This window comes from Zingiber officinale, chromosome 6B, assembly GCF_018446385.1.
Source record: "Zingiber officinale cultivar Zhangliang chromosome 6B, Zo_v1.1, whole genome shotgun sequence".
NCBI classification, from domain to species: domain Eukaryota; kingdom Viridiplantae; phylum Streptophyta; class Magnoliopsida; order Zingiberales; family Zingiberaceae; genus Zingiber; species Zingiber officinale.
In genome coordinates, this window is record NC_055996.1 from 54,102,254 (window position 1) to 54,127,372 (window position 25,119).

A 25,119-nucleotide genomic window follows, 5' to 3' on the forward strand; every position below is an offset into this window, starting at 1 on the left:
GGTCTAATTGTTTTACCACGTGTGCAGGAGTTGACGTGTCTAGAGGACCTGACACCAGGAAGAAATCCAGCTAGGTCCGTGGAACTCGATAGCTGGTGCGAAGTTTAAATAGGTCTATAGGACCCAATATTTGGCGGAAAGTCCAGTTGAGTCCGTGGGACCTGACAACCGGCCAAAATCCAGTTGAGTCTGTGGACCTGACAATTGCAGAAAGACCTGGTGGGTCAACGACCAATCAAGTAACTACAGTTGGTAAGTAAAAGGTAAGTGACTCCAGGAGAGATCCAGTGAGGACACATTCCCGGTTGAGGGAACAGTAGGCATCGGTCCAACTTAGGTCCATTTGAGAAACCTAAGTTGAGACCTTGATTAGATCCTGGTCTTTGGAAGATATGATCTAATTACTACTACTATCTTTTTGTGTTAGCTTTGTTTTGAAAGATAAATATGTTTTCGTTGCCTGGACTAACTTTTTTGTACATGAAAAAGAAGGCTTAAAAGGAGTGGTCCGGGCGCTCGGAAGGGATCCGGTGCCTGGACTAGCTTCACAGGGCGGGTGCTGGGCCAAGCACCCAGGTGGTCCGAGCACCCAAAGCAAGTCCAGGGGCTTGGACAAAAAAATTCATCCAGAAGCTGAGTTCGAGCACGACGATTGGCCGAACCACGTCAACGGTCCAAGTGTTAGAGTGTATACTAAAAGTCTAGCTTTTGTATAAATATTTATAAGAATCACATTGGTCAAATGTCTACATTTATATGTAAAGTGTAGTTGTTCAATTAATTTATATTGTAGATAATATGGTCTGCGGTGTCACACACACAAGATCATGTTATCAGTTCCTTATAAATTATAAACAGTAGCTCACGACTAAGATGGATAGGAAAAAACCATTGGAATAGTCATACTGTAATTTGATATTAGTTTATCTTGACTATAAAGTTACACTAGTACACTATAGGTGTATTGAGCAGGACCATTTGAGGTAGTTTCTTTTTATACTGACTAAAAAAAATAGCAAGTCCTCTTTTATTATGAAAGTGTGTGCTCTTAATCCTAATATAATAACAAGCACATATACTTAATATTTATTTCTTTGATTTATCAAAGGGTGCGATTTAGTTCGATAAATCAATAGACTCGATAAATTGGAAATGATATTATTTATAGTGTGTGTTGTTGATTATAAAAGGAAACTGTGTCCTAGAAATCTAGGTTGATGATGTCTCCAAGAGGAGCTCATAAGGATTGTCATGTAAACCTTACAGGCGGACTCAGTCCGACATGACGATAAGGTTGAGTGGTACTACTCTTGGAGCTAGATATTAATTAAGTGAGTTGTCAATAGTTCATTTAATTAGTGGGCATTCAATATCTTAAACACAGGGAGATTAACACACTCATGATAAGAATGATCTCATATAGTAATATGGGATTGGTACGGTAGTTCAATAATAACTCTTTACTAGTATGAGTTATTATTGATAAACTCGAGTTGGGTGTTCGAGGCCAACACGGGAAGCTGAAGTTCATCGGGAGACCAAAACCAATTCCTCCTCTCGGTCCCTATCGTAGCCTCTTAATTATAAAGTATTATACTTACCCCTACCCACCTTCTTACCCACCTTAAGATGGCCAGCCAAGCTTAGCTTGGAGCCCAAGCTAGGAATGGCCAAACCAAGGTTAGATGGGTCAAGGTGGTGGCCGGCCCTAGCTTGAACCCAAGCTTAGGTGGCCGACCACAATTAAATTAAAAGGATTTTAATTTTTAAAACTTTTCTAATATGGAAGCTATGGTTTTAAAAGAGAGTTTAAAATTTAAATCTTTCGTTTTATAGCTTTCTACAAAAGATTAAGAGAAAAATTTGATATCTTTCCTTATTTATAGTTAAAAGGAAGATTTTAATTTTTAATAAAACTTTCTTTTTTTGAAACCATCCTCATGGTTTTAAAAGAGAGTTTCAAAAATTATAAATCTTTCTTTTTATAACTTTCTACAAAAGATTTAATATCTTTCCTTATTTATAAATTGAAAGGAAGATTTTAATTTTGGAGAAAACTTTCCTTATTGTAATTATCCACATGTTTTAATAGAGAGATTTTAATTTATAAAAGTTTCATTTTATAGCTAACCATGAAGGGAATTTTTTAAAAAGAAATTTTTATTTTAAAAATTTCCGGAAACAAATTAGGAAGTTTTAATTTTGTGTTTAAAATTTTTCTTGTTTGGAGGAGTTGTAGGGGTCGGCCAATAGAAATAAGAAAATGAAATTTTAATTAAATTTTCCTTTCATTGGTAAGAAAAATAAGGAAGTTTTTATTAAAACTTTCCTTATTTGTCAAGATCAAGGAATATAAAAGAGAGGGTAGAGGTGTCTCACCTCATAATAATATATCATCTATTATTTCCTCTCTTCTCTTCCTTGGTGGTGGCCGACCCTCTCTTCTTTCTCTTCCCCTATTCTTCTTCTTAAGTGGTCGGTGGCATAATCTTCTTGGAGAGATCTCGGTGATCGGATTTTGCTTGGAGAAGAAGGAGAGATAGGAGGTTTTGTTTCTTTGCATCCCTTGGAGCTCGATGGTGGTGGTCGAACCTCATCTTCTCTTGGAGTTCTTGTGGTGGTCGAAACTTTCTTGGAGAAGAAGGAAGCTTGGGTGGATTCTCGTCTCGGTAGATCGTCGCCCACACGACGTCCGAGATAAGAAGAGGAATACGACAGAAAATCGTAAGGTTTATAAGCTACATAAGGTATAACTAGTTATTAGTTTCTGCATCATAACTATTTCATCCTTTTGTTACATCTTGAAATACCAAACACAAGAGACTAATGAATCTAGGCTATCGAATTTATGTTTTCGATTTTGTGTTTCTTTTGTTTTTCGAACTTGTGATTTGATTGTTCTTTTTGGTTAAACCTAGGGTTACTATAAGGAGATTAAATATTGAATTTCGTTGAAAGGCTTTGTCTAGGAAGTGGTGGATGCTCCCATAACCAAGAAGACCTAGTGCCTCGCCATGTTAAACCTGGAAGTCGATCTCTGAAATAAATATTTAATCGAATTTGTAACATGGGTGGATTTGGATCAATAATGTTAAGCATCGTTTGCGATCCAAGTCAAAACCACTAAGAACAGATAAGTTGAATTTGGAATCAATAATGTTAAGTTCCGTTTGCGATTCCAAATTTAATTTCTAAAGAACACAATAGGTTGTTAGGAAAAGGTTCGGGACTTGTACAAAATTTTTGTACAGGAGAACCGGTACGTTATTTCGAGTAGTAACCAACAATTGGTATCAAAGCAAGGGTTTACCTCTATGTGTTTGGTTTTCAATTTAATTATGCACATGTCATACATAATTTAGGCAAGATAATAGTAGGATATGCTAACTCTGTGGTTGCAGGCTCCAACTATTATGACTTATTGTGATTGTGTGTGATTGGACCCTTGGACATGTCAAGGGCATTTTATGTGTGTGCATGATTGTATGTATTAAATATAGCAGGAGTTGTATTAGTTATAGGATTTTATATTTTTGTTTCGATCTAGATTACATGTACATTCCCTTGTGGAATATAGGATCGATAAATGTAAAATTCTATTTTTGTCGCGGATCGTATCCTTGAGAGGCGTGGGACTATTGGAGGACCAGAGGCGCAGCAGAAAAGTAAGCTTGATGGACCCGACGAACGAACCCTAGGGATGGCAGCACACCGAGGACAGTGATGGAAGATGTCATAATAGTTGGAAAATTAATTTCCATATTTATTGCTTTTATTTACTGTGATGTGTTTGTGCATGTGATGTGTGCTTGCATAGTTCAAAATTCCTCACTTTAAATAACTAAGTGGGAGAGGAATTAATAAATAAATTCCACGGTCTCTATTACTGGTTTGTAAGTGATGCAACAAACTTGCGTGTTGACTCTAAGTGCCTCCCTCCACAACGGATAAGTTTGTTTGTGGATCACTAGATCAAACTTCCATTATGTATGGTTATAGGAAATTATTTAGGATGTGTGTGATCTTCCCCAATTGAAGGGGCACAATTTTATTTAATGGACTTAGTATCAAGTAATGGTATACACTTAGACACATTTAATAGTATACTCCCCAACAGAGTCATTGCTATTATATGTGTGACCAAAGGAAAACCAACTATTAATTTTTCATAAAACTAGGTTGACAAAATAATAAAATTAATGGGCAAATCCCTCTTACAAATGTTTAAATTTGTATAAGTCCACACTAACATGGCATACAAAATTCACGGTGTTTGAGGTAATTTTATTTGTCATAAAGTTAGGTTGAAAAGATAATAAAATTAATGGGTAAAACCCCTCTTACAAATGTTTAATTTATATACGTCCACACTAACGTGATATACAAAATTCACGGTGTTTGAAGTAATTTTATTTATCATAAAGTTAGGTTGACAAGATGATTAATGGGTAAAACCCTCCTCTTACAAATGTTTGAATTTGTATACGTTCACATTAACGTGTCATACAAAATTCACGGTGTTTGAGGTGTTGGTGAATTTAAATGATATTGTTTTGAGGAATCAATATTATTTTAAATTCTAAAATTTTAACCAAATATTTGAGCGAAGACAGACCAACCATTAATTTTATTTGTCATAAAGATAGGTTGACAAGAAAATAAAATTAATGGATAAAATCTCCTCTTTGAATTTGTATATGTCCACACTAACGTGACATACAAAATTCACGGGGATTTTAAGATGTTGGTCTTGACCAAATGTTTTTGTGATTCTTAGGATTTCAAATGATTTTCAATCTCCTAGTTGTTATACTAAAGAATAGACTTTGTAGTCCGATTGGAAAACTTGGACACTAAGGTTGACTGTCCTCCTAGAACTGAGAACAATAAAGGTATATTATATTCATTAGTCGTTGAAACATATTTAGTGGTGTTATCTACCGGTACCTGGTGTGTAGATACGGGAGCCACTGATCATGTCTGCAATTCAGTGCAGGGGTTCCAAGAAACCCGACAACTATATAAAATCACCGTCTACATGGGCACTACTGCAAAAGTAGTAGCTGTTGCAGTGAGAGATGTTTATCCTTTGATAGAAACAGAACATGGATTTTAAGAAATTGTCTTTATGTACCAAGTTTAGAAAAAACTTAATTTCAGTTTCTAAACTATTCAAAGAACTTGATATTCTATCTATTTTGATAACAAAGTTGTTATCAAGAAAAAATAGGGAAGTTATCTGTTCTGGTACGTTGGTTGGTAATTTATATATTCTAAATCCAAAAACTCCCACGATGCAACAAATAAAAATTAATAACACATCTTCTAACTCTAATAAGAGAAAATAACCTTCGGAATTGAACCAATCATATCTTTGACATCTAAGACCAGGACATATTAACTTGAGTAGGATTCAAAGGATAATAGCTGATGAATTTTTGGGTTTATTGGTGGTGGAAAACTTTCCAACCTGCGGGTCTTATTTGGAAGGAAAAATGACCAGGAGGCTTTTTAAGTCTAAGGGGTATAAAGCCAAAGATGTGTTGGAATTAGTTCATTCTGATTTGTGTGGACCTATGACTATCCATAAAAGAGGTAGTTTCGAATATTTCGTCTCTTTTATAGATGACTATTCGAGATACGGGTATATTTATTTGATACGCCGCAAGTCTAAGTGCTTTGATAAGTTCAAAGAGCACAAGGCTGATGTGGAGAAATGTGAAGGTAAAAGTATCAAGACACTACGGTGAGATCTAGTGGCAAGTACATCTTAGGAGAGTTTATGAATCATTAGAAGTCGGGATTCAATCCCAACTAACTGCACCTGGTACACCCTAACAGAATGGTGTAGCAGAACGAAGGTATATGACTCTTATAGAAATGATTAGATCGATGATGAGTTATTCAGAACTATCAAATTCATTAAAAGGATATATTCTGGAAACGACAATGAATAGAGTACCTTCTAAGTCAGTACCCTCTACTCCCATAGAATTGTGGAATAGGCGTAAGCCTAGTCTGAAGCATATTCAGATTTGGGGTAGTCCAGCACATGTGCTGAAGGGAGACACTGATCACATACAGAAGTTCACTTGGTTGTGGGTTATTCTAGATAAACGAAAGGTGGTTTATAGTCCTAAAGATCAGAAGGTCATTGTTGGAACCAATGCCTGATTTTTAGAAGATGACTATGTTATAAACCACAAGCCCATGAGTAAAATTGTTCTTAAGGAAATAATAAAGCACACATTTAATCTAGTACCAACAGTACAAGATGAGATACCACAAGAAACTGCAACACGTGTCAAAAATGATGCACAATTACAGACGGTGCCTCGTCATACTGGGAGGGTCGTTAGGCAGCCTGAAAGATTCATGTTTTGGGAGAGTCTTTGGACTTAATCTCTGGTGAACATGAATCTGGTCCCTAAACATATGACGAAGCACTCTAAGATAAAGATGCAACATCTTGGCAAAGAGCAATGAATATAGAAATAGAATCTATGTAAGTCTTGGAGCTTGTAGAACCACCAAATGATATAAAAGTCATTGGGTGTAAATATGTCTACAAAAGAAAATAGGGACAAACGGGAGGGTGAAAACCTTCAAAGCAAGGCTTGTTGAAAAAGGGTATTGATTATAAGGAAACCTTTTCACCGGTAGTCATGCTTAAGTCCATCTAGATTCTTTTATCTATTACTGCTCATATGGATTATGAGATTTAGCAAATGGATGTCAAGACAACTTTCCTTAATGGAAGTCTTGAAGAAAATATCCATATGAAGCAACCAGAGGGATTCATTGCAAAGGGCAAAGAGCATCTTGTATGTAAGCTCAATCGGTCTATGGACTGAAGCAAGCTTCAAGGTCTTGGAACATCCTGTTGTAATCCAGTCTCATGGATTTATTCAGTGTCCGGATGAGTCTTGTGTATACAAGAAGTGCGATGGAAACGTGGTGGTATTTCTTGTACTATACGTAGATGACAATTTTGATAGTTGGAAACAATATCAAAGAGTTGTTGGAAGTAAGGGTATGGTTGTCCAAGCAATTCGATATGAAGGACTTGCGAGAATACGGACATATTCTTGGATTAAAGTAATTAAGGATCGCAAGAAAAGAATGTTGTGCTTATTCTAAGCTTCATATATCGATACAATCCTATCTCGTTTTAGCATGCAAGACTTTAAGAAAGGTTTTCTACCTTTTCGGTAAGGAGTATCTTTATCTAAAGAAATATCTCCGAAGACATCAAAAGAGATAGAAGAAATGAAGGCAGTTCCTTATGCTTCTGCTGTAGGAAGCCTAATGTATGCTATGCACGAGATCGGATATCTGTTTTGCCATGGGCATGTTTAGCAGGTATCAAAGTAACCTTAGACAAGGACATTAGACTGTTATAAAGTATATATTGAAGTACCTAAGAAGAACTAGAGATTATGTTGGTTTACCAAGCAAATGATTTGCTCCCTGTGGGTTACACGGATTCCGACTTCTAATCAGACAGAGACAATAGTAAGTCAACCTCGGGATTTTATATTTACTTTAGGAGGTGAAGCCATAACTATGGAGGAGTGTTAAGCATAGGTATTTTTTCAGGCTCCACTATGAAAGTTGAGTATATGACAGCCTCTAAGGCAGCCATAGAAGCTGAATGGCTCAGTAACCTCATGATGGACTTAGATGTGATTCCTGGTTCACCAAAATTATTTGGTACAGTAGCAAACTCGAAGGAATCACGAGCCCATAAGGCAAATAAACACATAGAGCGCAAGTATCACCCAATACGAGACATCGTATAAAGAGGAAAAGTTGTTGTCACCTAGATTGCATCAGCAGATAACCTGGAAGATTCTTTCACTAAGGCCCTTAAGGAAAGAACTTTTGATGGGCATGTTGAGGGGTTGAGGAATCAGATGTATGGCAGGATATATGGCAGCATAATCTTTTAGTATAAGTAGGATATTGTTAGAGTGTATAATAAAAGCCTAGCTTTTATATAAATATTTATAAGAATCATATTGGTCAAATGTCTACATTTATATACTAAGTGTAGTTGTTCAATTAATTTATATTGTAGATAACATGGTGTGTGGTGTCACACATAGAAGATCATGTTATCAGTTCCTTATAAATTATAAACAGTAGCTCACGACTAAGATGGATAGGAAAAAACCATTGGAATAGTCATAGTGTAATTTGGTATTAGTTTATCTTGACTATAAAGTTACACTAGTACACTCTGAGTGTAATGAGCAGGACCATTTGAGGTAGTTTCTTTTTATACTGACTAAATAAAAGAACAAGACATCTGTTATTATGGAAGTGTGTGCTCTTAATCCTAATATAATAACAAGCACATATACTTAATATTTATTTCTTTGATTTATCAAAAGGTGCGATTTAGTTCGATAAATCAATAGGCCTGATAAGTTGGAAAAAGATATTATTTATAATGTGTTGTTGATTATAGAAGGAAACTGTGTCCTAGAAATCTAGGTTGATGATGTCCCCAAGAGGAGCTCAGAAGGATTGTCGTGTAAACCCTACAGGTAGACTTAGTCCGACATGACGATAAGGTTGAGTGGTACTACTCTTGGAGCTAGATATTAATTAAGTGAGTTGTCAGTAATTCATTTAATTAGTAGACATTCAATATCTTAAACACAGGGAGATTAACACACTTATGATAAGAAGGAGCCCATATAGTAATATGAGATTGGTGCGGTAGTTCAATAATAACTCTTTAGTGGTATGAGATATTATTGATGAACTCGAGTTGGGTGTTCGAGGTGAACACAGGAAGCTCAAGTTCATCGGGAGACCAAAACCAATTCCTCCTCTCGGTCCCTGTCATAGCCTCTTAATTATAAAGTGTTATACTCACTCATACCCACCTTGTTACCCACCTTAAGGTGGTCAGCCAAGCTTAGTTTGGAGCCCAAGCTAGGGCCGACCAAACCAAGGTTAGATGGGTCAAGTAGGTGGTCGGCCTTAGCTTGAACCCAAGCTTAGGTGGCCGGCCACAATTAAATTAAAAGGATTTTAATTTTTAAAATCTTTTCTTATGTGAAAGCTATGGTTTTAAAAGAGAATTTAAAATTTAAATCTTTCCTCTTATAGCTTTCTACAAAAGATTAAGAGAAAGATTTGATATCTTTCCTTATTTGTAATTAAAAGGAAGATTTTAATTTTTGATAAAACTTTCCTTTTTGTAACCATCCTTATGGTTTTAAAAGAGAGTTTTAAAAATTTTAAATCTTTCCTTTTATAGCTTTCTACAATAGATTAAAAGAAAATTTTGATATCTTTCCTTATTTGTATATTGAAAGAAGATTTTAATTTTGGAGAAAACTTTCCTTATTGTAATCATCCACATATTTTAATAGAGAGATTTTAATTTATAAAAGTTTCTTTTATAGCCAACTATGAATGGAATTTTTTAAAGAGAACCTTTTATTTTAAAAATTTTCGGAAACAAATTAGGAAGTTTTAATTTTGTGTTTAATACTTTCCTTGTTTGGAGGAGTTGTAGGGGCCGGCCAATAGAAACAAGAAACAGAAATTTTAATTAAATTTTCCATTCATTGGCAAGAAAAATAAAGAAGTTTTTATTAAAACTTTCCTTAATTGTCAAAACCAAGGAATATAAAAGAGATGGTAGAGGTGCCTCACCTCATAACAATATATCATCTATTATTTCCTCTCCTCTCTTCCTTGGTTGTGGCCGGCCCTCTCTTTTTTCTCTTCCCCTATTCTTCTTCTTAAGTAGCCGGCGGCATCATCTTCTTGGAGAGATCTTGGTGGCCGGATTTTGCTTGGAGAAGAAGAAGAGATAGGAGGCTTTGTTTCTTTGCATCCCTAGGAGCTTGGTGGTAGTGGTCGAACCTCATCTTCTCTAGGAGTTCTTGTGGTGGCCGAAACTTACTTGGAGAAGAAGAAAGCTTGGGTGGATTCTCGTCTCGGTAGATCGTCATCCACACGACGTCCGAGATAAGAAGAGGAATACGACAGAAGATCGTGAGGTCTATAAGCTACATAAGGTATAATTTGTTATTAGTTTCCGCATGATAACAAGTTCATCCTTTTGTTTAGATCTTGAAATACCAAACAGAAGAGGCTAATAAATCTAGGCTATCGAATTTATGTTTTCGATTTTGTGTTTCTTTTGTTTTTTGAACTTGTGATTCGATTGTTCTTTTTGGTTAAACCTAGGGTTACTATAAGGAGATTAAATATTGATTTTCGTTGAAAGGCTTTGTCTAGGAAGCGGTGGATGCTCCCATAACCAAGAAGACCTAGTGTCTCACCATGTTTAACCTAGAAGTCGATCTCAGAAATAAATATTTAATTGAATTTGTAACATGGGTGGATTTAGATCAATAATGTTAATCATCGTTTGCGATCCAAGTCAAAACCACTAAGAACAGATAAGTTGAATTTGGAATCAATAATGTTAAGTTCTGTTTATGATTCCAAATTTAATTTCTAAAGAACACAATAGGTTGTTAGGAAAAGGTTCAGAACTTGTTCAAAATTTTTGTACAGGGGAACCGGTACGTTATTCCGAGTAGCAACCAACAATTGGTATCAGAGCTAGGGTTTGTCTCTATGTGTTTGGTTTTCAGTTTAATTATGCACATGTCATACATAATTTCGGCAGGATAATAGTACGATATACTAACTCTATGGTTGCAGGCTCCAACTATTATGACTTATTGTGATTGTGTGTGATTGGACCCTTAGACATGTCAAGGGCATTTTATGTGTGTGCATGATTGTCTGTATTAAATATAGCAGAAGCTGTATTAGTTATAGGATTTTATATTTTTGTTTCGATTTAGATTACATGTACATTCCCTTGTGAAATATAGGATCGATAAATATAAAATTCTATTTTTGTCGCGGATCGTATCCTTGAGAGGCGTGGGACTATTAGAGGACCAGAGGCGTATCAGAAAAGGAAGCTCGATGGACCCGACGACATGAACCTTAGGGATGGCAGCACACAGAGGATAGTGATGGAAGAATCCATAATAGTTGAAAAATTAATTTTCATTTTTATTATTTTTATTTACTGTGATGTGTGTGTGCATGTGATGTGTGCTTGCATAGTTTAAAATTCCTCACTTTAAATAACTAAGTGGGAAAGGGATTAGTAAATAAATTCCATGGTCTCCATTACTGGTTTATAAGTGATGCAACAAACTTGTGTGTTGGCTCTGAGTGTCTCCCTCCACAACGGATGAGTTTGTTTGCGGATCACTAGATCAAACTTCCTTTATGGATGGTTATAGGAAATTATTTAGGATGTGTGTGATCTTCCCCAACTGAAGGGGAACAATTCTATTTAATGGACTTAGTATCAAGTAATAGTATACACTTAAGCACATTTAATAGTATACTCCCCAACGGAGTCACTGCTATTATATGTGTGACCAAAGAAAAACCAACTATTAATTTGTCATAAAGCTAGATTGACAAGATAATAAAATTAATGGGTAAAATCTTTCTTACAAATGTTTGAATTTATATACGTCCACACTAACATGGCATACAAAATTCACGGTGTTTAAGGTAATTTTATTTGTCATAAAGTTAGGTTGACATGATGATTAATGGGTAAAACTCTCCTCTTACAAATGTTTGAATTTGTATACGTCCACACTAACGTGTCATACAAAATTTACGGTGTTTGAGGTGTTAGTGAATTTAAATGATATTATTTTGAGGAATCAATATTATTTTAAATTCTAAAATTTTGACCAAATATTTGAGCGAAAACAGACCAACTATTAATTTTATTTGTCATAAAGATAGGTTGACAAGAAAATAAAATTAATGGATAAAATATCCTCTTTGAATTTGTATATGTCCACACTAACGTGACATACAAAATTCACGGGGATTTTAAGATGTTGGTCTTGACCAAATATTTTTGTGATTCTTAGGATTTCAAATGTTTTTCAATCCCCTAGTTGTTATACTAAAGAATAGACTTTGTAGTCCCAATTATAATGATTGAAAAACTTGGACACTAAGGTTGACTGTCCTCCCAGAACTGAGAACAATAAAGGTGTATTATATTCATTAGTTGTTGAAACATATTTAGTGGTGTTATCTACCGGTACCTGGTGTGTAGATACGGGAGCCACTGATCATGTCTGCAATTCATTACAGGGGTTCCAAGAAACTCGACAACTATATAATATCACCGTCTACATGGGTACTGCTGCAAAAGTAGCAACTATTACAGTGAGAGATGTTTATCCTCTGATAGGAATAGAATATGAATTTTAAGAAATTGTCTTTACGTACCAAGTTTAGAAAGAACTGGATTTCAGTTTCTAAACTATTCAAAGAACTTGATATTCTGTCTATTTTGATAACAAAGTTGTTATCAAGAAAAATAGAGAAGTTATCTGTTCTGGTACGTTAATTGGCAATTTATATATTCTAAATCCAAAAACTCCCACGATACAACAAATAGAAATTAATAACACATCTTCTAACTCTAATAAGAGAAAGCAACCTTCGGAAATGAACCAATCATATCTTTGGCATCTAAGGCTAGGACATATTAACTTGAGTAGGATTCAAAGGATAATAACCGATGAACTTTTTGGTTCATTGGTGGTGGAAAACTTTCCAACCTACGAGTCTTACTTGGAAGGAAAAATGACCAAGAGGTTTTTTAAGTCTAAGGGGTATAAAGCCAAAGATGTGTTGGAATTGGTTCATTCTGATTTGTGTGGACATATGACTATCCAGGTAAGAGGTGATTTTGAATATTTTATCTCTTTTATAGATGACTATTTGAGATACGGGTACATTTACTTGATACGCCGCAAGTCTAAGTGCTTTGATAAGTTTAGATAGTACAAGGCTGATGTGGAGAAACGTCAAGGTAAAAGTATCAGACACTACGGTGAGATCGTAGTGGCAAGTACCTCTTAGGAGAGTTTAGGAATCATTAGAAGTCGGGATTCAATCCCAACTAACTGCACTTGGTACACCCAAACAGAATGGTGTGGCAGAACGAAGGTATAGAACTCTTATAGAAATGATTAGATCGATGATGAGTTATTCAGAACTACCAAATTCGCTAAAAGGATATATTCTGGAAATGACAATGAACATAGTACATTCTAAGTCAGTATCCTCTACTCCCATAGAATTGTGGAATAGGCGTAAGCCTAGTCTGAAGCATATTCAGATTTGGGGTAGTCCAACACATGTGCTGAAGGGAGACACTGATCACGTACAGAAGTTCACTTGGTTGTGGGTTATCCTAGATAAACGGAAGGTGGTTTATAGTCCTAAAGATCAGAAGGCCATTGTTAGAACCAATGCCTGATTTTTAGAAGAGGACTATGGTATAAACCACAAGCCCATGAGTAAAATTGTTCTTAAGGAAATAATAAAGGATACGTCTAATCTAGTACCAACAGTACAAGATAAGATACCACAAGAAACTACAACACGTGTCACAAATGATGCATAATTACAGACGGTGCCTCGTCATAGTAGGAGGGTCATTATGCAGCCTGAAAGATTCATGTTTTGGGAGAGTCTTTGGACTTGATCCCTGGTGAAATGAATTTGATCCCCGCACATATGACGAAACACTCCAAGATAAAGATGCAACATCTTGGCAAGAGCAATAAATATAGAAATAGAATCTATGTAAATCTGGGAGCTTGTAGAACCACCAAATGATGTAAAAGTCATTGAGTGTAAATATGTCTACAAAAGAAAAAGAGGGACAAACGGGAAGGTGGAAACCTTCAAAGCAAGGCTTGTTGAAAAAGGGTATCGATTATAAGGAAACCTTTTCACCGGTAGTCATGCTTAAGTCTATCCAGATTCTTTTATCTATTGTTGCTCATATGGATTATGAGATTTAGCAAATGGATGTCAAGACAGCTTTCCTTAATGAAAGTTTTGAAGAAAATATCCATATGAAGCAACCAGATGGATTCATTGCAAAGGGCAAAGAGCATCTTGTATGTAACCTCAATCAGCCTATGGACTGAAGCAAGCTTCAAGATCTGGGAACATCCTGTTGTAATCCAGTCTCATGGATTTATTGAGTGTCTGGATGAGTCTTGTGTATACAAGAAGTGTGATGGAAACGTGATGGTATTTCTTGTACTATACGTAGAAGACAATTTTGATAATTGAAAATAATATCAAAGTGTTGTCGGAAGTAAGGGTATGGTTGTCCAAGCAATTCGATATGAAGGACTTGGGAGAATGCGGACATATTCTTGGATTAAAGTAATTAAGGATCGCAAGAAAAGAATGTTGTACTTATCCCAAACTTCATATATCGATACAATCCTAGCCCGTTTTAGCATGCAAGACTCTAAGAAAAGTTTTCTACCTTTTCGGTAAGGAGTATCTTTATCTAAAAAGATGTCTCTGAAGACATCTAAAGATATAGAAGAAATGAAGGTAGTTCCTTATGGTTCTGCTGTAGGAAGCCTAATGTATGCTATGCACGAGACCGGATATCTATTTTTCCATGGGCATGGTTAGCAAGTATCAAAGTAACCCTGGACAAGGACATTGGACTGCTGTAAAGTATTTATTGAAGTACCTAAATAGGACTAGAGATTATGCAGATGATTTACCAAGCAGATGATTTGCTCCCTATGAGTTACACGGATTCTGACTTCCAATCAGACAGGGATAATAGTAAGTCAACCTCAAGGTTTTGCGTTTACTTTAGGAGATGAAGTCATAACTATGGAAAAGTGTTAAACATAGTTGCTTTTTCGGACTCCTCTATAGAAGCTGAGTATATGACAGTATCTGAGGCAGCCATAGAAGCTGAATGGCTCAGTACCTCATGATGGACTTAGATGTGATTCCTAGTTTGCCCAAAATTATTTGGTGCAGTAGCAAACTCCAAGGAACAACGAGCCCATAAGGCAAGTAAACACATAGAGCGCAAGTACCACCCAATACGAGACATCGTATAAAGAGAGGAAGTTGTTGTCGCCTAGATTGCATCAGCAAATAACCTGGAAGATCCTTTCACTAAATCCCTTAAGGCAAGAACTTTTGATAGGCATGTTGAGGGGTTGGGGAATCAGATGTATGACAGGATATATGGCAGCATAGTATTTTAGAATAAGTGGGAGATTGTTAGAGTGTATACTAAAAGCATAGCTTTTATATAAACATTTATAAGAATCATATTGGTCAAATGTCTACATTTATATGCTAAGTGTAGTTGTTCAATTAATTTATATTGTAAATAACATGGTGTGTGGTGTCACACACAAAAGATCATGTTATCAGTTCCTTATAAATTATAAACAGTAGCTCACGACTAAGATGGATAGGAAAAACCATTGGAATAGTCGTAGTTTAATTTGGTATTAGTTTATCTTGACTATAAAGTTACACTAGTACACCCTGAGTGTATTGAGCAGGATCATTTGAGGTAGTTTCTTTTTATACTGACTAAATAAAATAGCAAGTCCTCTTTTATTATGGAAGTGTGTGCTCTTGATCCTAATATAATAACAAGCACATATACTTAATATTTATTTCTTTGATTTATCAAAGGGTGTGATTTAGTTCGATAAATCAATAGGCCCGATAAGTTGGGAAATGATATTATTTATAGTGTGTGTTGTTGATTATAGAAAGAAACTGTGTCCTAAAAATCTAGGTTGATGATGTCTCCAAGAGGAGCTCATAAGGATTGTCATGTAAACCCTGCAGGTGGACTTAGTCCAACATGACGATAAGATTGAGTGATATTACTCTTGGAGCTAGATATTAATTAAGTGAGTTGTCAGTAGCTCATTTAATTAGTGAGCATTCAATATCTTAAACACAGGGAGATTAACACATTCATGATAAGAAGGAGCCCATATAGTAATATGGGATTGGTGCGGTAGTTCAATAATAACTCTTTAGTAGTTTGAGTTATTATTGATAAACTCGAGTTGGGTGTTCGAGGCGAACACGGGAAGCTGAAGTTCATCGGGAGACCAAAACCAATTCCTCCTCTCGGTCCCTATCGTATCCTCTTAATTATAAAGTGTTATACCCACGCATACCCACCTTCTTACCCACCTTAAGATGGCCAGCCAAGCTTAGCTTGGAGCCCAAGCTAGGAATGGCCAAACCAAGGTTACATGGGTCAAGATGGTGGTCGGCCCTAGCTTAAACCCAAGCTTAGGTGGCCGGCCACAATTAAATTGAAAGGATTTTAATTTTTAAAATCTTTTTTAATATGGAAGTTATGATTTTAAAAGAGAGTTTAAAATTTAAATTTTTTCCTTTTATAGCTTTCTATAAAAGATTAAGAGAAAGGTTTGATATCTTCCTTATTTGTAGTTAAAAGGAAGATTTTAATTTTTGATAAAACTTTCCTTTTTTGTAGTCATCCTCATGGTTTTAAAAGAGAGTTTTAAAAATTATAAATCTTTCCTTTTATAACTTTCTACAAAAGATGAAAAGAAAGATTTGATATCTTTCCTTATTTGTAGATTGAAAGGAAGATTTTAATTTTGGAAAAAACTTTCCTTATTGTAGTCATCCACATGTTTTAATAGAGAGATTTTAATTTATAAAAGTTTCCTTTTATAGCCACCCATGAAAGGAATTTTTTAAAGAGAAATTTTTATTTTAAAATTTTTCGGAAACAAATTAGGAAGTTTTAATTTTGTGTTTAAAATTTTCCTTATTTAGAGGAGTTGTAAGGGTCGACCAATAGAAACAAGAAAATAAAATTTTAATTAAATTTTCCTTTCATTGGCAAGAAAAATAAGAAAGTTTTTATTAAAACTTTCCTTATTTGCTAAGACCAAGGAATATAAAAAAGAGGATAGAGGTGCCTCACCTCATAACAATATATCATCTATTATTTCTTCTCCTCTCTTCCTTGGTAGTAGTTGGCCCTCTCTTCTTTCTCTTCCCCTATTCTTCTTCTTAAGTGGTCGGCGGCATCATCTTCTTGGAGAGATCTTGGTGGCCGGATTTTTCTTGGAGAAGAAGGAGAGATAAGAGACTTTGTTTCTTTGCATCCCTTGGAGCTTGGTGGTGGTGGCCGAACCTCATCTTCTCTTGGAGTTCTTGTGGTGGCCGAAACTTGCTTGGAGAAGAAGGAAGCTTGGGTGGATTCTCGTCTCGGTAGATCATCGCCCACACGACGTCCGAGATAAGAAGAGGAATACGACAGAAGATCGTGAGTTCTATAAGCTACATAAGGTATAACTAGTTACTATTTTCCGCATCATAACTGGCTCATCCTTTTGTTTAGATCTTGAAATACCAAACACAAGATGCTAATGAATCTAGGCTATCGAATTTATGTTTTCGATTTTGTATTTCTTTTGGTTTTCAAACTTGTGATTCGATTGTTCTTTTTAGTTAAACATAGGGTTACTTTAAGGAGATTAAATATTGAATTTCGTTGAAAGGCTTTGTCTAGGAAGTGGTGGATGCTCCCATAACCAAGAAGGCCTAATGACTCGCCATGTTTAACCTGGAAGCCGATCTCTGAAATAAATATTTAATCGAATTTGTAACATGGGTGGATTTGGATCAATAATGTTAATCATCGTTTGCGATCCAAGTCAAAACCACTTAGAACAGATAAATTGAATTTGGAATCAATAATGTTAACTTCTGTTTGCGATTCCAAATTTAATTTCTAAAGAACACAATAGGTTGTTAGGAAAAGATTCAGGACTTGTACAAAATTTTTGTACAGGGGAACCGGTACGTTATTCCGAGTAGCAACCAACACCAGGCACCAAGCACCAAGAGGTGGATAAACTTTGCGGATGAAGTTTCGACAAGAACTCACCATGGTTAGCACAGTTCAGGTGCCCAGGAGGGGATCCAGGCACTCGGACGAGGCTATAAAAGGAGCTTTCAACTAGCATTTTCATAACAACATTTGCTACGGCTTTCATATTCGCGCACTGCTCAGAAAAGGCTCCGATGACACCGAAAGGCTCCTTTGAAGTTCGAAGAATGAAGACTTCATATTTCCTTTCTATTTGTCAATAACATTTACATTTCAGCTATTGTACTTAACTTTGTAAATATATTTTGAATTGATAGTGATTGCCCATTGAAAGCACTCTCACATGTGGGTCTTGGAGTAGGAGTCGTCGAAAGCTTCGAACCAAGTAAAACTACTTGTGTTAGTGTGTGCTTTTGTTCTCTCTCTTTTCCGCTACATGACTTGTTTTAAATCGTAATTTTCTATTAATAATATTCACCCCCTCCAGTGTATTTACGGTCCTACACTTGTGTTTGTTCCTCGCTACACTAGATTGCATGGATTTCTAATCAGTGAGTGTGTGATTTTCTCGCCCAGTTGGAGTCTCTATCGGTTGAGCCCCCTGCAATCATACCAATATCTCTTCGAACGACATTATTGTGGTTTTCCTCTTGTGGCGTCGAGGGATGATCCTATCCAACTCAGGCGAGGGTTGGGGTCTGATTTTCTTGCTGCTAAGGTGTATGCTAGCGTCAGCCCTAGTTGCGATGATCCCTTCCAGGCCGTCCATTTGGGCAATGGTAACGTCGATGATTGGGGGCGACGAGTGCTAGTGGAATCCTTGGTTGATCACCCGATGCATTTTCAGACTGTAATGATAATAATCCTGAGTGTTATGCATGTCTTACTGGTGGTAAGTGCAGAATTTGGGAGCCCATCTAGGGGGCTCAAGAAATCTCATCTGCTCGGTCGCCATGCGCTGTACCTCTTGAGACTGTGGCTCTTGATGATGAGGTTGAGGACATGCTCTGGGTCCTTTATGAGGAAGAGGCAGGGAAGGAGCTCGGTGTTCTAGAGCAGGTGCTGGAGCAGGCGCGGTGACCTCCTTCTTTCGAGCGGACTGTGCCTCTTCGTCATTAATGTACTTGGTCGCTTGACCAAGTAGATGATCGAAGTCCTTGCGGGCTCCTTTATCAAAGAGCAAAAAAACTCACTATCTATGAGCCCTTGAGAAAAGATGCTCATGAGAATTTTTGGGGGTGGCCGATGGAACGTCCATAGCTATTTGGTTGAATTTTTTTGATATAAGCCCTCAACTTTTCCTTTGGCCCCTGCTTAAGGTAGAACAAGTTGAGGGCCATTTTGTGATACCGGCGGCTGTTGGCAAAGTCATGAAGGAAAACTTTACAGATATCCTTGAAGCAACAGATGGATTCGGCTGGTAGTCGGTTGAACCACCTTTGTGCTGAGCTAGAGAGCGTAGTGAGGAACACTTGGCACTTTACGTCATCCGTATATTGATACAGAATGGCGACATCCTCGAACTTGAGAAGGTGGTCCTCTGGGTCGGGTTGCGCTAACTTTTGGTCTCGAGCTTCTACCAGCAAGTTAAAATCCTCTTGAGACAAGGTGACGATGATGAATCATCCAGCTTCTTCTATCTCTACATTTCAGATTCTAGTGAAAGTTTCTATAGATGACGCTAAATTTAATCCTGTCTGAAAGTTGAAGAGATGATGCACCGAGCAAGTGGCTTTGTTGTTGATTGGGAGAGGACTTTGAACGGAGAAAAAGCTAATGAGCTAGAACAAGGAAGGGGCTCCAGGTGCCTCCCTCTTCTCTAGACACTTGGAAACACAAGTCATAAGAATGTTAGAGTGAGAATCAGGGAAGGGGTCCCTAGCGTAGGTCCTCCGACGCTCAAATCAGTATACTGTCTGAGTGGAAACATGGAGAAGAATATAGTAGATGCATGCACGTGAGACTGTTGTGAAGTGTAATTGAGCATAATAGAGCATACCTGGTCAACGGAGAGAATTTTCCTTTTATATGCCACCTCTCATAACCTCTACAGTCATAAGATGACAAAGAATGTTGGGTGTCAGTATTTATCGAGTAAAGGAAAACGTACAGCTTGGGAAATGTTTAATCACCGTTTGAGGAATCTTCCATTGCACATGTACACTACCTTTGTAGCTTATGCCATTAATGAAGCGGTTTAAGAGAATATTATATCGGCTAATGGAAGATGTATAGTCATCATCTTCGAAGAAGGTTCCATTAAATATATATATTGTAATAGAAGAATATTCTTTGACAAATATCTATTACTCTTTGACAGGTTGTTATGATTCTCTGACAATGTTGTCCCCTGGAGATATTTCAATTGGATCTTAAGTCAACTGACTGTATATTATATGGGAAGATTGATGCATAAGTAGGATACCAAGTCCAGTACATCCGTCCGGCCCCTGGGCCGCTCAGCTAAGTATTGTGATACTGGGAATCTAATTAAAGCAACAGAGAACCAAGTCCCGTAGGCCCGACTGGTTCTATGACCGATCGACTATACGTTAGGATACTTGCTTCTGAAAGACGGGGAACCAAGTCCCGAGAGATCTGATTCGTACTTTTATTCGGTCGGGTTTGTAATAAGAATCGCCTGACGTATGTCTTACATACATACAGGAAACAAAGATGCTGAGTTGTGTGAACCTAATTGGTATTGTGATTGACCAACTATATAACGAGAATCATACTGTAACAACGAAGAATTGTATCTCATATTCTTGACTGACGCGTTAAGGCTGGTCGAATTTGTTTTGTGTATCTTGGCAGCGAGTGGAGCTACCAATCCTTACAATTTGACCAGCTTTAGGGTCAATCGACCATATGTTGAGAGTTGTGCTCTGAGAATGGCAAGATAGATACCTTGAATCCAGCCGAATGTAAGTATGACCGGAGTTATGGAAGATTGGCGGCTCATGGATGGTCGGATATATACTAGGCATCTTAGCATAGGAGTGAAGTACTAGGTACTTCTAGTCGGATCAATAATTGGGTCGATCGTCCTCCTATTGAAAGTCTTAGTGCTGAGTGAGTAGTAAAATCCTATTGAAAGTGATACGTTGGTTGTCACTTTCCTTTGATTAATCGTCATCTCACTTTCACTTTGACTGCTACGTTATTCCTAGATTCACTTGTAACATTTCGTATCAACAACCTTAGAATGATAAATGAATAATTTCAAAGAAAGTTAAATTCGACCTGGCGGCCGTGAATGGCAACAGAGACCGGCACTGCGAATTAAATCATACATACGGACAGAAGAGCAGCTGGAAGATCAAATGCTTACCTGTAATTTCAACGTTCGAAATCCCAGACCTCGCACTTCCTTGCAGTAAACTCTGACCATTTCCCTGATCCCATCCATTAAAAAGCATATAATTAACATATTTTAATTTCTCATAATTAATTAAGAAGATTTAAAAACACTTCAAAAGTTTGGCTTCGGACGTCAAAAGTAAAAAAATTAAATCAAAGAGGTGACGTGTGTGCTTACGTCACACAGGTGAGATCGCTTAATATCTTTTTGAAAGAAAAATAAATTAAAAATAATTATATTGACTGACTTGAAGGAAGAGTAACTGGAAGGCCGCTCGGGGGTGAAATCTTGAAGGGGATAGCAATGGAGTCGAAGGTAGTCCCTCCAGTTTCGCACCGTCTCCTTCCTGCTGTTTAAGCTCGTCGAGAACCTTATCTTCTTCGTCGGATCGTCGGAGTAGTACTTCGCTTCCTGCTCCGCCGGCAGCCGAAAAAACTCCTGCGCCACCTCCATTGTCCCCCTTGTCCCCCACATCGACTCCATCCTCACTCCATGATTCACCGCCTAGTTAATGGATTATAGTCGTTCGTTGCTTCAATTGATTGTGGATCTTTAATCTGATCGATTAGTGGGGGAGGTACCTGGAGGAATTCGTAATACGCGCAGGCGTCGACGATGGGTATGGTGGCGTCGCTGATAACTTCGTCGAGGCGCGGACGCTGGGACTCGGGCCGGACGTAGCGCTCCGGTGAGGAACCGAGTTGGTGGGAGGCGGCGGGGAGCAATAGATCCGCCATCGCTGGCCTGGCGCAAGGAAAAGGAGAATAATTAATGGAGAGAACGTGCTGACTATGGCGTTTATACAAGACGCGTTTTTAAAAGAGCAGACGCGTTTTTTGCGTTTACTGGCGTTCGAGTGTTGTGCAGGGCCCGCTTGGAGCATGGTGTTGCAAGGACATCTACAAGGTTTAGATCGTTATAACACCCATCGTATCATTAAAATATCATCACATACTCATTATAATAAAATATTTTTTCTACTCATATACTTTTTAATATTAACACTTATTATTTATTTCTCATCTCATAATCCACCCAATCATTTTAAAATTATATCATATTAAATAAATATATTTTAAATATATTAAAAATATTTAAATTATTATTATTTTTAATAATAATCTTATTTTTAAAAATCAAATCTAACTTTATTGTTTTCCAAAAATAATATTAATTTTAAAAATATATTTATTAAATAAAATAGATGTTTGTGAGTGATGCGGTGATAAGGAAGGGCTCCATCCCGTGAAGGATAGCGGTCACGGTGGAGATCAAAGTTAAGGTGGTCAACGCTCAGATAGCATCGGTCGATCGGACGAGCATGCCCCGACCAAGGGGAGAAAGTCCCGATCCGATGTCGCCTTCGACACGGGGAGGTGTCAAACAACTGATGCTCAATGGAGTAGGAGATGTCGGACGAAGAAGGAGACGATGTGCAGAAGTCATGCCGAGCGGGGTAGATGTGCAGAAGCCAGGCCGAGCGACTACCCCGCTCGGCCTGGCAGCAGGACGTGACATAAGCATAGTAGAACTTCAGCCGAGCGGATGCGACACAAACAAAGTGGAGTAAGGTCGAGCAGTCGAGTTCTGCCCGAGCGGATGAGATACAAGAACAGCGAAGTTTCGGCCAAGCGGCCAACCAGCTCGGCCTAGCATCATACTCTCTCTAGTATCCATTGACATCCCTTTGGGAGTTAATGCTACCGACACCAGGCATGGACAGTCAGAAGATCGTACGGTGGACCTTCCACCGTCACTTCAGAGATATGCTCATTCTGTTAAGGTACTGTGTCAGGGACATTTTACTGACAAATCTTTTTAAGGAAAACTTGGGGAAGCGTGCTCGTCTTGGGAAACGTACACACGCGCTACAGGAGCTCTATATAAAGGGGGTCCAAGCATCGGCGGAGGTACACAATATGGGATATACACTATGCTCTCTACTATTCATTCTTATTTGCTCCGCCTTCTACTTCATCGCTAGTGACTGACTTGAGCGTCGGAGGGTCAACGCCGGGGATCCCTTCCCTAGCTCGACACTTACGTAATTTATGTTCCAAGCCCAAGCGGAGCCTACAGGCGGTCAGCAGGAGCGTCATATCCCCAGCTTTCCATTTCCTCGACTTTCGAACAGGATTAGTGAGAAAATGAAATTATAAAGTTGGGAAAATGAAATTATAACTGAGTGGATAAAATTACAAAGTTGAGAAAATGAAATTACAACTGAGCGGCTAAAATTACAAAGTTGGGAAAATAAAATTTATTTTAAATTACCATGTAATTATGAAATTAATATGCAACAATAACTTAAATAAACCACACTATGATGAAATTAAAAATAATATATGAAATACTAATTCATGGATTGTTATTTTATTGCCCCCAGATATGCTCAACTAAGTCGGCGCGAAGTTGGTGATGAACTTGAGTGTCATGTAGCTTAGAATTTGTTTGAAGATAATCCTGAAATCCTCGGTTTTAGCCATGGATAGGTTGTGCGGATTTGTCACCTTCATCGTTATACCAATTTGTCACGTGACCTCTCTCATCATCAATAATCATATTATGCAAAATAATGCATGATAACATGATTTGTTTTAACTTTTTCCTATACCAATAACGAGCTGGACCTCTAACAATCACCCATCGATATTGGAGCACCCCAAATGCCCATTCGACATCTTTTCTTATAGACTCATGTCTTTCCTTAAACAATTTCCTCTTAGGATCATCCGGGCAAGGAAAAGCCTTAACGAAAGTAGCCCACTCGGGATATATATTCTATCTCCTAGATAATAGCCCTTCGTATATGCAGTGTCGTTCACTGTGAAATTAATCTCCAGTGTATTTACTTGCAAGACGTTGTTGAATATGGGAGATTCATATAATACATTAATATCGTTACGTGAATTGGAAACCTCAAAGAATGCATGTTATATCCACAAGTCATGAGACGCGGTCGCTTCAAGTACGATTGTTGGTGACTCATGTCCCCTTGTAAATTGACCTTTCTAAGTAACTGGACAATTTTTCTATTTCCAGTGCATACAATCAAGGTTACCTAACATGCCAGGGAAGCTATGTCTCTCATCCTGCATTTAAAGAAGACATTGAATATCATTAACATTTGACCTTCTCAAGTACCTATCACCAAATATTTCAACCACGTATTCGTAGAACTTGAAAAGACACATGATAACAGTTGATTCACCCATACATAGGTATTCGTCAAGATGATCAGCGGGGACTCCGTAAGTCAGTTGACGAATCATAGCGGTGCATTTTTGTAGTGGTGGCAACCATTTTCTTTCACACAGCATCGTCCTTATGTTGAAAAAATGTTGAATGATTCTCTAATGCATTCACTATGCAATTCAAAATCGTCTTCGAAATATTTCATTGTGATACACTGGTTTTATAGAGAAATAATTATTGACGAGCCTCTCATGCCCGGCTTCACGATTTCTTTGGACGAACCTTCTTCTGCGTGTGTCCTGATGTATACCCAAGGGCTGAAGATAGGAGAGATCAGTTATCACTTCCAGAAGGCCCAATTACAAGACTACGGGCAAAAGCGTTTCAAGGAAGCACTAAATGGGCTAATCGAAAAACAGTGGGAGGACTATGAGCAAGGAGAAACCAAGATAATCGCAACTGCTAGTCGTGGCCTAATCCACGTAATTGGCCATAACCATCCATGACTGGCCGCGCTTAACGGAAGAACGCTAATAAGCATGCGAAGCATGGGAACTCGTTCATGCATGAAGACTTAAGTATTTTAGATTGTTTAATGAAGCCTGCGACTTGGGACTCTAATTGTGCATGCATTTATTTTGTTTTGGGTTCCTAGATAGCTTACATGAGGCATGCAACATTGGGACTCTAATTGTGCATGTACTTATCTTATATTTTTCCTTGTTCACTCTCATTATATAAGGGAGGGACATCTTAGTATGAAGCAACTTAGTTTTTGGTGAGA

General features: G+C 37.5%; 1 protein-coding gene across 1 annotated transcript in view; it reads right to left on the reverse strand.

Annotated features, from left to right (window-relative positions):
- LOC121992447 (flavanone 3-dioxygenase 2-like) overlaps nt 1–21,952 on the reverse strand; it is a 32,849-nt gene extending 10,897 nt beyond the window's left edge. The window contains exons 1-3 of the mRNA XM_042546831.1: nt 21,722–21,952; nt 21,388–21,644; nt 21,111–21,174 (exon numbers count right to left, since the gene is read on the reverse strand). Coding sequence (XP_042402765.1) covers nt 21,111–21,174; nt 21,388–21,644; nt 21,722–21,877 — 477 coding nt within the window. The 5' untranslated portion in view covers nt 21,878–21,952. The remainder of the gene's footprint in view (nt 1–21,110; nt 21,175–21,387; nt 21,645–21,721) is intronic.
- Nucleotides 21,953–25,119: the final 3,167 nt, after the last annotated feature.